The following is a 13,304-nucleotide window of genomic DNA, read 5'->3' as shown; positions in this document are numbered from 1 at the left end:
GGGGGGGGGTAGCAGCTGTGTTTTGGTTGATATTGTGTTGACTCTGATCTCTCCATCTTCCCCCAGAGGTCCTACACGTTGATAGTGGAAGCCTTGGATGCGAACAATGACACCAGCGGTGAGTGGCTCTCTGTCCTGCTGTCTCTCTGTGTGTCCTGCTGTCTCTCTGTGTGTCCTGCTGTCTCTCTGTGTGTCCTGCTGTCTCTCTGTGTGTCCTGCTGTCTCTCTGTGTGTCCTGCTGTCTCTCTGTGTGTCCTGCTGTCTCTCTGTGTGTCCTGCTGTCTCTCTGTGTGTCCTGCTGTCTCTCTGTGTGTCCTGCTGTCTCTCTGTGTGTCCTGCTGGCTCTGTGTGTCCTGCTGTCTCTCTGTGTCCTGCTGTCTCTCTGTGTGTCCTGCTGTCTCTGTGTGTCCTGCTGTCTCTGTGTGTCCTGCTGTCTCTGTGTGTCCTGCTGTCTCTGTGTGTCCTGCTGTCTCTCTGTGTGTCCTGCTGTCTCTCTGTGTCCTGCTGTCTCTCTGTGTGTCCTGCTGTCTCTGTGTGTCCTGCTGTCTCTGTGTGTCCTGCTGTCTCTGTGTGTCCTGCTGTCTCTCTGTGTGTCCTGCTGTCTCTCTGTGTGTCCTGCTGTCTCTCTGTGTCCTGCTGGCTGTCTCTGTCTCTGTCTCTCTGTGTGTCCTGCTGGCTGTCTCTGTCTCTGTCTCTCTGTGTGTCCTGCTGGCTGTCTCTGTCTCTGTCTCTCTGTGTCCTGCTGGCTGTCTCTGTCTCTGTCTCTCTGTGTCTCTCTCTCTGTCCCGCTGGCTGTCTCTGTCTCTCTGCCCTGCTGGCGCGTTGTCCTACTTTTAGCTCACTCTGTTTTCCCCTCACTCATATTTTCTCTCTGTCCTGCGTGTTAACCTTATGAACTCTCCTAGCTGTTGAAGGCACCTCTCCTCCCACATGGCCCGGTGTGTGAGCGCATGTTGACAGGTGTCTCTGACCACCTGAATAACTCAGTGAAAAGGGGGGGAGAGCAAGGGAGAGCAAGGGAGAGCAAGGGAGAGCAAGGAAGAGCTGCAGACTGGGGGAGAGAGGGAGGGTGGGAGAGAGGATTCAGAGGTGGAGGAGTGATCTGTGGCTGTCCTTCATATGAAAGTGAGATCAGACGGTAGCCTGGATCCAGTCACAATGCAGGTCTGTTACCTGACCTTTCCTCTACAGGAGGTTACATCACTGTTCAGATACCTTCTATGTTTCACTATGGCACGATGATGAAGCACCGTGGCTGGCTGTCTCTGGCTGGCTGGCTGTCTCTGGCTGGCTGGCTGTCTCGGGCTGTCTGTCTGTCTCTGGCTGGCTGTCTGTCTGTCTCTGGCTGGCTGGCTGGCTGTCTCTGGCTGGCTGTCTCGGGCTGGCTGGCTGGCTGTCTCGGGCTGGCTGGCTGTCTGTCTGGCTGTCTGGCTGTCTGGCTGTCTGGCTGTCTGTCTGTGTCTGTCTGTCTCTGGCTGCCTGTCTGTCTGTCTCTGGCTGGCTGGCTGTCTCTTTTCCCCTCTCTGTGTGTAGATACAGTACAGGGGGGGGGGGGAGTGTAATGGAACTACAGTACAGGGGGGGGGGGAGTGTAATGGAACTACAGTACAGGGGGGGGGGTGTAATGGAACTACAGTACAGGGGGGGGTGTAATGGAACTACAGTACAGGGAGTGGGGGGGGTGTAATGGAACTACAGTACAGGGAGTGGGGGGGGGTGTAATGGAACTACAGTACAGGGAGGGGGTGTAATGGAACTACAGTACAGGGGGGGGGGGTGTAATGGAACTACAGTACAGGGAGGGGGGGGGGGTGTAATGGAACTACAGTACAGGGGGGGGGGAGTGTAATGGAACTACAGTACAGGGGGGGGGGAGAGTGTAATGGAACTACAGTACAGGGGGGGGGAGAGTGTAATGGAACTACAGTACAGGGGGGGGGGAGAGTGTAATGGAACTACAGTACAGGGAGGGGGGGGGGGTGTAATGGAACTACAGTACGGGGGGGGGGGAGTGTAATGGAACTACAGTACAGGGGGGGGGGGAGAGTGTAATGGAACTACAGTACAGGGGGGGGGAGAGTGTAATGGAACTACAGTACAGGGGGGGGGGAGAGTGTAATGGAACTACAGTACAGGGGGTGGGGGGGGGGAGAGTGTAATGGAACTACAGTACGGGGGGGCGAGAGTGTAATGGAACTACAGTACAGGGGGGGGGGGAGTGTAATGGAACTACAGTACAGGGGGGGGGGGGAGTAATGGAACTACAGTACAGGGGGGGGGAGAGTGTAATGGAACTACAGTACAGGGGGGGGGGGGGGGGGAGAGTGTAATGGAACTACAGTACGGGGGGGCGAGAGTGTAATGGAACTACAGTACAGGGGGGGGGGGGGGGGAGTGTAATGGAACTACAGTACAGGGGGGGGAGTGTAATGGAACTACAGTACAGGGGGGGGGGAAGAGTGTAATGGAACTACAGTACGGGGGGGGGCGAGAGTGTAATGGAACTACAGTACAGGGGGGGGTCGAGAGTGTAATGGAACTACAGTACAGGGGGGGGGCGAGAGTGTAATGGAACTACAGTACAGGGGGGGGGGGAGAGTGTAATGGAACTACAGTACAGGGGGGGGGGAGAGTGTAATGGAACTACAGTACAGGGGGGGGGAGTGTAATGGAACTACAGTACAGGGGGGGGGGGGAGTGTAATGGAACTACAGTACAGGGGGGGGAGTGTAATGGAACTACAGTACAGGGGGGGGGGAGAGTGTAATGGAACTACAGTAGGGGGGGGGAGAGTGTAATGGAACTACAGTACAGGGGGGGGGGGAGAGTGTAATGGAACTACAGTACAGGGGGGGGGAGAGTGTAATGGAACTACAGTACAGGGGGGGGGGAGAGTGTAATGGAACTACAGTACAGGGGGGGAGAGTGTAATGGAACTACAGTACAGGGGGGGAGAGTGTAATGGAACTACAGTACAGGGGGGGGAGTGTAATGGAACTACAGTACAGGGGGGAGTGTAATGGAACTACAGTACAGGGGGGGGAGTGTAATGGAACTACAGTACAGGGAGGGGGGGGGGGAAGTGTAATGGAACTACAGTACAGGGGGGGGAGAGTGTAATGGAACTACAGTACAGGGGGGGGAGAGTGTAATGGAACTACAGTACAGGGGGGGTGTAATGGAACTACAGTACAGGGGGGGAGTGTAATGGAACTACAGTACGGGGGGGGAGTGTAATGGAACTACAGTACGGGGGGGGAGTGTAATGGAACTACAGTACGGGGGGGAGAGTATAATGGAACTACAGTACAGGGGGGGGGGGGGCAGAGTGTAATGGAACTACAGTACGGGGGGGGAGACTGTAATGGAACTACAGTACAGGGGGGAGAGTGTAATGGAACTACAGTACAGGGGGGGGGGGGGGGAGAGTGTAATGGAACTACAGTACGGGGGGGGGGAGAGTGTAATGGAACTACAGTACAGGGGGGGAAGAGTGTAATGGAACTACAGTACAGGGGGGGAGAGTGTAATGGAACTACAGTACAGGGGGGGGGGTGTAATGGAACTACAGTACAGGGGGGGGGAGTGTAATGGAACTACAGTACAGGGGGGGAGGTGTAATGGAACTACAGTACAGGTGGGGGGGAGTGTAATGGAACTACAGTACAGGGGGGGGAGTGTAATGGAACTACAGTACAGGGGGGGTGTAATGGAACTACAGTACAGGTGGGGGGGAGTGTAATGGAACTACAGTACAGGTGGGGGGGGAGTGTAATGGAACTACAGTACGGGGGGGGGTGTAATGGAACTACAGTACAGGGGGGGGGGTGTAATGGAGATGCAGAACAAGGGGAGGGGGGTTGGTTTACATAGGAGATGACCTAGAAGGACTGTAGTACCATGTTGACCGTCTGTCTGGACTAAAGGGTAGTGGAAAGTGCTACAGTGTTGTGTTGGAAAGTTTATGATGCTGTACAGTCAAAGTAGATTTCTGTTGACTCATTCTGATGCAGCACGTTTGTTGGATGAGAGACTGAATTTACTGTAGATGGCTGGGGGAATAGAGACAGAATTTACTGTAGATGGCTGGGGGAATAGAGCCTGCGTTTTACTGTAGATGGCTGGGGGAATAGAGCCTGCATTTTACTGTAGATGGCTGGGGGAATAGAGCCTGCGTTTTACTGTAGATGGCTGGGGGAATAGAGCCTGCGTTTTACTGTAGATGGCTGGGGGAATAGAGCCTGCGTTTTACTGTAGATGGCTGGGGGAATAGAGCCTGCGTTTTACTGTAGATGGCTGGGGGAATAGAGCCTGCGTTTTACTGTAGATGGCTGGGGGAATAGAGCCTGCGTTTTACTGTAGATGGCTGGGGGAATAGAGCCTGCGTTTTACTGTAGATGGTTGGGGGAATAGAGCCTGCGTTTTACTGTAGATGGCTGGGGGAATAGAGACTGAATTTACTGTAGATGGCTGGGGGAATAGAGCCTGCGTTTTACTGTAGATGGCTGGGGGAATAGAGCCTGCGTTTTACTGTAGATGGCTGGGGGAATAGAGCCTGCGTTTTACTGTAGATGCCTGGGGGAATAGAGACTGATTTTACTGTAGATGGCTGGGGGAATAGAGACTGATTTTACTGTAGATGGCTGGGGGAATAGAGACTGATTTTACTGTAGATGGCTGGGGGAATAGAGCCTGCGTTTTACTGTAGATGGCTGGGGGAATAGAGCCTGCGTTTTACTGTAGATGGCTGGGGGAATAGAGCCTGCGTTTTACTGTAGATGGCTGGGGGAATAGAGCCTGCGTTTTACTGTAGATGGCTGGGGGAATAGAGCCTGCGTTTTACTGTAGATGCCTGGGGGAATAGAGACTGATTTTACTGTAGATGGCTGGGGGAATAGAGACTGATTTTACTGTAGATGGCTGGGGGAATAGAGACTGATTTTACTGTAGATGGCTGGGGGAATAGAGCCTGCGTTTTACTGTAGATGGCTGGGGGAATAGAGCCTGCGTTTTACTGTAGATGGCTGGGGGAATAGAGCCTGCGTTTTACTGTAGATGGCTGGGGGAATAGAGCCTGCGTTTTACTGTAGATGGCTGGGGGAATAGAGCCTGCGTTTTACTGTAGATGGCTGGGGGAATAGAGCCTGCGTTTTACTGTAGATGGCTGGGGGAATAGAGCCTGCGTTTTACTGTAGATGGCTGGGGGGAATAGAGCCTGCGTTTTACTGTAGATGGCTGGGGGAATAGAGCCTGCGTTTTACTGTAGATGGCTGGGGGAATAGAGCCTGCGTTTTACTGTAGATGGCTGGGGGAATAGAGCCTGCGTTTTACTGTAGATGGCTGGGGGAATAGAGCCTGCGTTTTACTGTAGATGGCTGGGGGAATAGAGCCTGCGTTTTACTGTAGATGGCTGGGGGAATAGAGCCTGCGTTTTACTGTAGATGGCTGGGGGAATAGAGACTGCGTTTCACTGTAGATGGCTGGGGGAATAGAGACTGCGTTTCACTGTAGATGGCTGGGGGAATAGAGACTGCGTTTTACTGTAGATGGCTGGGGGAATAGAGACTGCGTTTTACTGTAGATGGCTGGGGGAATAGAGACTGCGTTTTACTGTAGATGGCTGGGGGAATAGAGACTGCGTTTTACTGTAGATGGCTGGGGGAATAGAGACTGCGTTTTACTGTAGATGGCTGGGGGAATAGAGCCTGCGTTTTACTGTAGATGGCTGGGGGAATAGAGCCTGCGTTTTACTGTAGATGGCTGGGGGAATAGAGCCTGCGTTTTACTGTAGATGGCTGGGGAATAGAGCCTGCGTTTACTGTAGATGGCTGGGGGAATAGAGACTGATTTTACTGTAGATGGCTGGGGGAATAGAGACTGAATTTACTGTAGATGGCTGGGGGAATAGAGCCTGCGTTTTACTGTAGATGGCTGGGGGAATAGAGCCTGCGTTTTACTATAGATGGCTGGGGGAATAGAGCCTGCGTTTTACTATAGATGGCTGGGGGAATAGAGCCTGCGTTTTACTGTAGATGGCTGGGGGAATAGAGCCTGCGTTTTACTGTAGATGGTTGGGGGAATAGAGCCTGCGTTTTACTGTAGATGGTTGGGGGAATAGAGCCTGCGTTTTACTGTAGATGGCTGGGGGAATAATTTAACATTATTAACATTTCTGTAGCAATGAGGTTTGTGCAGTAGGCTATAGGCCCAATACATTATTACCGCATATTGACTTTGCTTGAATTGCCCAGCCAATGTTGGTCTTCCCAAACTATTTAAACATGATATTTAAATGTAGGTACAGTGCCGTGAAAGTATTTAATTATTTTTGCATATTGTTTGTTGATACCAAATGTGATCAGATCTTCAACCAACACATAGTATTAGATAAAAGGAACCTGGGTTTACAAATAACAAGATAAAATGGAGACATATTTATATATTTAATTAAGTTATCTAACACCCATTTTCCCCTGTGTGAAGAAGTAATTGCTCCCTTACTCTCAGTAACTGGTTGTGCCACATTTAACTGTAATGACTCCAACCAACCACTTCCTGTAGTTGTTGATCAGTTTCTCACGTGGCTGTGGAGGAATTTTGGTCCACTCTTCCACGTAGAACTGCTGTAAATCAGTGACATTTGAGGGTTTCCAAGCATGAACGGCTCGTTTCAAATCCTGCCACAACATCTCAATTGGGATTAGGTCTGGATTTGACTAAACCAGTCCAGAACTTTCATTTTAATTTTTTGTTGTTGCTTTTTAATCATTTTCATGTCTTGATTGTGTGTTTTTGAATCATTGTCTTTCTGCGTGACCCAGCTGCACTTCAGCTACAGCTCAGAGACGGATGGGCTGACGTTCTCCTGTAGAATACTCTGATAATAGAGCAGAACTCATGGTTCCTACTATGGCAAGTCGTCCAGCATTGCAGTGTTTGGTTTTCTCCAGACATAATGGGATCAATCTCATCCAAAACGTTCACTCAAAGTTTGCAAAAAAAGAACTTGGAAACACCTGAATGATCATTTAAGACTCGTGGAAGAATGTGTTTTTATGGACAGATGAGTCAAAAGGATAACCTTTTGGATGACATGGGTCCCATGTATGCCTGGTGAAAACCAATCACTGCATTCCAGGAGAGGGGGAAGGAGACTGTAGAGGGTTGCCACAAGCCAACCAGCGAGAGGGGGAAGGAGACTGTAGAGGGTTGTCACAAGCCAACCAGGAGAGGGGGAAGGAGACGACTGTAGAGGGTTGTCACAAGCCAACCAGGAGAGGGGGAAGGAGACTGTAGAGGGTTGCCACAAGCCAACCAGCGAGAGGGGGAAGGAGACTGTAGAGGGTTGTCACAAGCCAACCAGCGAGAGGGGGAAGGAGACTGTAGAGGGTTGCCACAAGCCAACCAGGAGAGGGGGAAGGAGACTGTAGAGGGTTGCCACAAGCCAACCAGGAGAGGGGGAAGGAGACTGTAGAGGGTTGTCACAAGCCAACCAGCGAGAGGGGGAAGGAGACTGTAGAGGGTTGTCACAAGCCAACCAGGAGAGGGGGAAGGAGACGAATGTAGAGGGTTGTCACAAGCCAACCAGCGAGAGGGGGAAGGAGAGAGGGAGGGTTGTCACAAGCCAACCAGCGAGAGGGGGAAGGAGACTGTAGAGGGTTGCCACAAGCCAACCAGCGAGAGGGGGAAGGAGACTGTAGAGGGTTGCCACAAGCCAACCAGCGAGAGGGGAAGGAGAGAGGGAGGGCCTGTCCTGAATGAATGATTCCATTGAATCCAGCACATCATACTACCATTCTCCAGGACATTCACCTTGTCTACATAGACGAGGTGTTTCTCACCAATCAGATAGGAGTTTTGATTAAAGAACGAGGGCCATTTGCTCCACTCGGAGCTAAAATCAAGTAAGTCAAGAATTGCCTGTAATATCCTCCATTTTTTTATTTTCTACCACCAATGTAGCTGATATTGATTGTGTTTTTTCTGAACCTTCCATTTGCTGGTGATTTGAGATGGCATCCCACTCTGGGATGATCAACCCCAGCCATGCTATACATTCTAACGTTGTTGTATATCTATATCTAATATATTCTAACTGGTTGTATATCTATGACCCATTAGGTGGTGATGGTCAGGTGATTGAGAAGGCGTCCCACTCTGGGATGATCAACCCCAGCCATCAGTGGCAGAAGCTCAGCCACAACGGTCCTATTGGTCAGTTTGACTATCAGATCCGGGTCAGCTGTGACGAGCACTACTACGGCTTCGGATGCAACAAGTTCTGCCGACCCCGAGACGAGTTCTTCGGGCACTACACCTGCGACTACAACGGGAACAAGACCTGTCTGGAGGGCTGGTCTGGACTAGAATGTAACACACGTATGTAAATGCTGTCTACTTCCTGCTGACCTCTTGAGATCCCTTGGCAGAAGGGTTCAACCTAAAGGTGGTTCTTCTGGTTGAATGGATATTATCACCGGTAGGCTGGGAGGGAGAGGGCCATCTGTAGACACACAGACAGTCTCTACACACAGAGAGAGGGGGAAAGAGAGAGTCTCTACACACAGAGAGAGGGGAAAAGAGAGACCGTCTCTACACACAGAGAGAGGGGGAAAGAGAGACAGTCTCTACACACAGAGAGAGGGGGAAAGAGAGACAGTCTCTACACACAGAGAGAGGGGGAAAGAGAGTCTCTACACACAGAGAGGAAAAGAGACCGTCTACACACAGAGAGAGGGGAAAAGAGAGAGTCTCTACACAAAGAGAGAGGGGAAAAGAGAGACAGTCTCTACACACAGAGAGAGGGGGAAAGAGAGTCTCTACACACAGAGAGAGGGGGAAAGAGAGAGTCTCTACACACAGAGAGAGAGGGAAAGAGAGAGTCTCTACACACAGAGAGAGAGGAAAAGAGAGACAGTTCTCTACACACAGAGAGAGGGGAAAAGAGAGACAGTCTCTACACACAGAGAGAGGGGGAAAGAGAGACAGTCTCTACACACAGAGAGAGGGGGAAAAGAGAGATGGGGACAGTTTGTCTGTATGCCGTGAGGCTATGGAGTTATGATAACATTGACTGTTTCTGGGTGAAGGGAAAATGTTACGTTTGGAACACAGTAGGAAGGACGTTCAACAGGTTGATAAACTCCCAGGGTATTGTACCTGCATGTGTCACATGTCAACAGACGGAAGATGCCAAACTGCCAACATTTCAGATATTCACTGACATATGCTAATTCTTGCTCTCTTCCTCCCCTCCTCCCCTCCTTTCCTCTTCTTCATCCCTCACCCCTCCCCCTTCCTCCCCTCCTCCCCTCCTCCTCCTCCACCCCTCCTCCTCCTCCACCCCTCCTCCTCCTCCCCTCCACCCCTCCTCCTGCCCTCCACCCCCTCCAGCCATTTGTCGGCAGGGCTGCAGTACAGAACATGGACACTGCAAAGAGCCAGGTGACTGCAAGTAAGTCTCTGTTTCCTCTCTTCTCCCTTCCTCCTCCTCTCCTCCTCCTCCTCCACCCCTCCCTCCTCCCTCCCTCCCTCCTCCTCCCCTCCTCAGTCTCTGTTTCCTCCTCTCTTCTCACTCTCGTCACTAAAGTGGATTCTGTTTTTGCTTCATTGCGTCTGCCATGATATTTATTATGAGTAGGGTTATGACTGTCATGTTGGATGACTGTAATTGGATGACTGTAATTGGCTGACTGTAATTGGCTGACTGTAATTGGATGACTGTAATTGGATGACTGTAATTGGCCAGCCAATTGGCCACGATCTCTGTAATAACTGTTCGCATAGCACACTACCATTTTTGTACTTTCCTCCTCTCCTTGCTGCATGTGCTGCCGTAGAAACGTAATGAACAGAACGAGGTCCCCATTCAAGTCAGTGATGGCATAATGGGGGGACTGGCGGCCATTACGATCAAAGCAGGAAGTGAAACAGGAAGTGTACAATATGTGCTGTGATTTATAGATTCAACTTAACTGACATTACAATAAATCCATTCCATTGAATGAGCCACATCAGTTCAGTGAGTTTGTATGGACTAATAGCAGTGAGGCCAAATACCACATCTTAATGAAGTAAGTTCACCCCCCCCCCCCATTTTCGTGATATCCAATTACGATCTTGTCTCATTGCTGCAACTCCCCCAATGGGCTGGGAGACATGTGTCCTTTAAAACATGACCTGCCAAACCGTGCTCCTTGACCTCCGACCTCTGCACCGGAGACGCTGTTCAACTGACTGACCGAAGTCAGACTGCAGGCGCCCGACCCCGTCACAGGAGCCGCGAGAGTATGATGAGTCCCCCCCACCACCCAGAGTACGATGAGTCCCCCCCACCCCTCCACCACCACCACTCAGAGTACGATGAGTCCCCCCCACCCCTCCACCACCACCACTCAGAGTACGATGAGTCCCCCCCCACCCCTCCACCACCACCACCACCACCACCCAGAGTACGATGAGTCCCCCCCACCCCTCCACCACCACCACCACCACCACCACCACCCAGAGTACGATGAGTCCCCCCCACCCCTCCACCACCACCCAGAGTACGATGAGTCCCCCCCACCCCTCCACCACCACCCCAGAGTACGATGAGTCCCCCCCCACCCCTCCACCACCACCCAGAGTATGATGAGTCCCCCCCACCCCTCCACCACCACCACCACCACCCAGAGTACGATGAGTCCCCCCCACCCCTCCACCACCACCACCCAGAGTACGATGAGTCCCCCCCACCCCTCCACCACCACCACCACCACCCAGAGTACGATGAGTCCCCCCCACCCCTCCACCACCACCACCCAGAGTACGATGAGTCCCCCCACCCCTCCACCACCACCACCCAGAGTACGATAGTGTGTGTGTGTGTGTGTTAATGTAGATCACGGTTTATTAAGGCTGTTTATGGTATAGAAAGGAATGAGGGGCATTGTTTCCAAGCTGAACCATGAGAGATGACAGAATAACTTTCACACCACCACCACCATGCTTCTCATCTGTGGAACAGAGAATTGACTTTAGTGTGGGAAAAGAGGACTCCCATGGAACCAACAGCAGTACTATCCTAAAGAAGCTGTGTCTCTACAGTTCAGGGTTTAGGTATATTGTGTTTATTTCTCTGGATGACAAGCCTGGCTTTGTTCTGGTTTGGCCACATGCCAAAGTCAAGCATTCCTTAACTGATCATTTTTTTATTTTTAATTTCAGCCATGTTATTTATTCCACGTTCTGACGTCACTAGCTTTTCACTGAATGTTTTGTCGTTCGTCCCGAAGAGCACCCTATTCCCTACATAGTGCACTACTTCTAGTCCAGAGCTCTAGTCAAAGGCAGTGCACTATATAAGGACACGGACTTGGTGTGGCCCTCCCCTTATGACAGTAAACCGCTCCAGGCCCAACGGTCCTGGTCTGTGTTGTTGTTGTCTAGCTAGGTGTGGCTATATTTATGCAAACCCCATCAGGGTTTTAAAGGAAACAGGGTGGATGAAACCATTGACTGGAGGGAGTTTCCACTGTTATTGAATCCTTGTGAGGAAGTGTATAAGTGTATATCCAGGTAGAGATGGGTGCAGAGCTCTAGGGCAGAGGGGAGTCTCAAACTTTCGGGGGTTGGGAATCCCCTTTTGTGATGGCACATGTTAATCTGGTACCGCCTCATAATCATAACACAATATAGCATATGAGAAGTTTTGCTGTGGCTTTGGCAGGACATGGCTGGACGAAGCCCCTCTTGGCATCGGAGAGATTAATTCATCTGTTTTCAAGCTAATTTCCTGCAATTTTACAGATTTTTACAGATTTTTACAGATTCTTACAGATTCTTACAGATTTTTACCGATTTTTACAGAATTTTTACAGATTTTTACAGAATTTTTACAGATTCTTACAGATTTTTACAGATTTTTACAGAATTTTTACAGATTTTTACAGAATTTTTACAGATTTTTACAGAATTTTTACAGATTTAATTTATTATTGCTGCTTTATATCCTGCAATTCTATAAGGGAATTTATCAGGTTTGAAACCTAAATCACAATCGCATTTTTGTTTTAAAAAATTATAATAATTTGGGCGGTGGGGGGGGATACAATAAGTATTACTAAAATGAATAATTGGTGTACTACTGTGGATACCAATATCCCTGTGAGCCTCCCAGGCCCATGTTGCCCAGAGTTAAGAACAGAAATGGTAGATTAATTAATATTGTATTGTATTACACCTTCTAAACTTCTTCCACAGATCCCTTGGCCAAAATATGTTTCATCTGTTAGTGTTCATTAAATGTTGTATTTTTTGGTGTTTTGTAAATTGTATGTGCCAGTCAAAAGTGTGGACAAAAACACGACCAATGGACATTAGACTGGTGGAAATCTGTCCTTTGGTCTGATGAGTCCAAATTTGTGATTTATTTTGGTTCCAACCGCTGTGTCTTTGTGAGATGAAGAGTAGGTGAACGGATGATCTCTTCCCAACGTGAAGCATGGAGGAGGAGGTGTTATGGTGTGGGTGTGCTTTGCTGGTGACACTGTCAGTGATTTATTTAGAATTCAAGGCACACTTAACCAGCATGGCCTCCACAGCATTCTGCAGTGATACGCCATCCCATCTGGTTTGGGCGTAGTGGGACTATCATCTGTTTTTCAACAGGACAATGACCCAAAACACACCTCCAGGCTGTGTAAGGGCTGTTTGACCAAGAAGGAGAGTGATGGAGTGCTGCATCAGATGACTTGGCCTCCACAATCATCCGACCTCAACCCAATTGAGAGAGTTTGGGATGAGTTGGACCACAGAGTGAAGGAAAAGCAGCCAACAAGTGCTCAGCATATGTGGGAACAACAGAACTTCAATACTGTTGGAAAAGCATTCCAGGTGAAGCTGGTTGAGAGAATGCCAAGAGTGTGCAAAGCTGTCTATTTTAATTTTACATTTTTAAATTTGAAAACACTTTTTTGTTTGTTTGTTGAGTTCATATGATTCCATATGTGTTATTTAATCGTTTTGATGTCTAGAATGTAGAAGGAAAAAAAAACATGAATGAGTCCAAACATTTGACTGGCACTGTGTTTTTATATATTTTAAAATTGTTTACATATATTTTCAGATCAATCTGCAGATCCCCTACAGTACCTCCATGCCCCCCCACCCCCCACTTTGAGAGGCCCTGTGTACTCGTGTTGTAAGCTGTGACCTCTCTAGGTAGTTTAGGGTGCACTCTACCACTTTACTGGTGTACACAAACTGCAGTTATTGATCCTGTTTCCTCTGGGCTGCTTTCCCCACAGACGGGGAGATGCATG

General features: G+C 49.7%; 1 protein-coding gene across 1 annotated transcript in view; it reads left to right on the top strand.

The window, feature by feature from the left end:
• The window catches only part of jag1b (jagged canonical Notch ligand 1b), a gene marked incomplete in the record, with an annotated part of 96,280 nt that overhangs the window by 22,328 nt on the left and 60,648 nt on the right, over positions 1-13,304 (top strand). The window contains 3 exon segments of the mRNA XM_031799031.1: positions 67-118; positions 8,122-8,379; positions 9,394-9,454. Of these exon segments, the coding sequence (XP_031654891.1) occupies positions 67-118; positions 8,122-8,379; positions 9,394-9,454 (371 nt within the window).

This window comes from Oncorhynchus kisutch, linkage group LG20 (assembly GCF_002021735.2).
Source record: "Oncorhynchus kisutch isolate 150728-3 linkage group LG20, Okis_V2, whole genome shotgun sequence".
Classification (NCBI taxonomy): domain Eukaryota; kingdom Metazoa; phylum Chordata; class Actinopteri; order Salmoniformes; family Salmonidae; genus Oncorhynchus; species Oncorhynchus kisutch.
The sequence above is the reverse complement of the archived record's forward strand: the minus strand, read 5'-3'. Positions and strand labels throughout refer to the sequence as shown.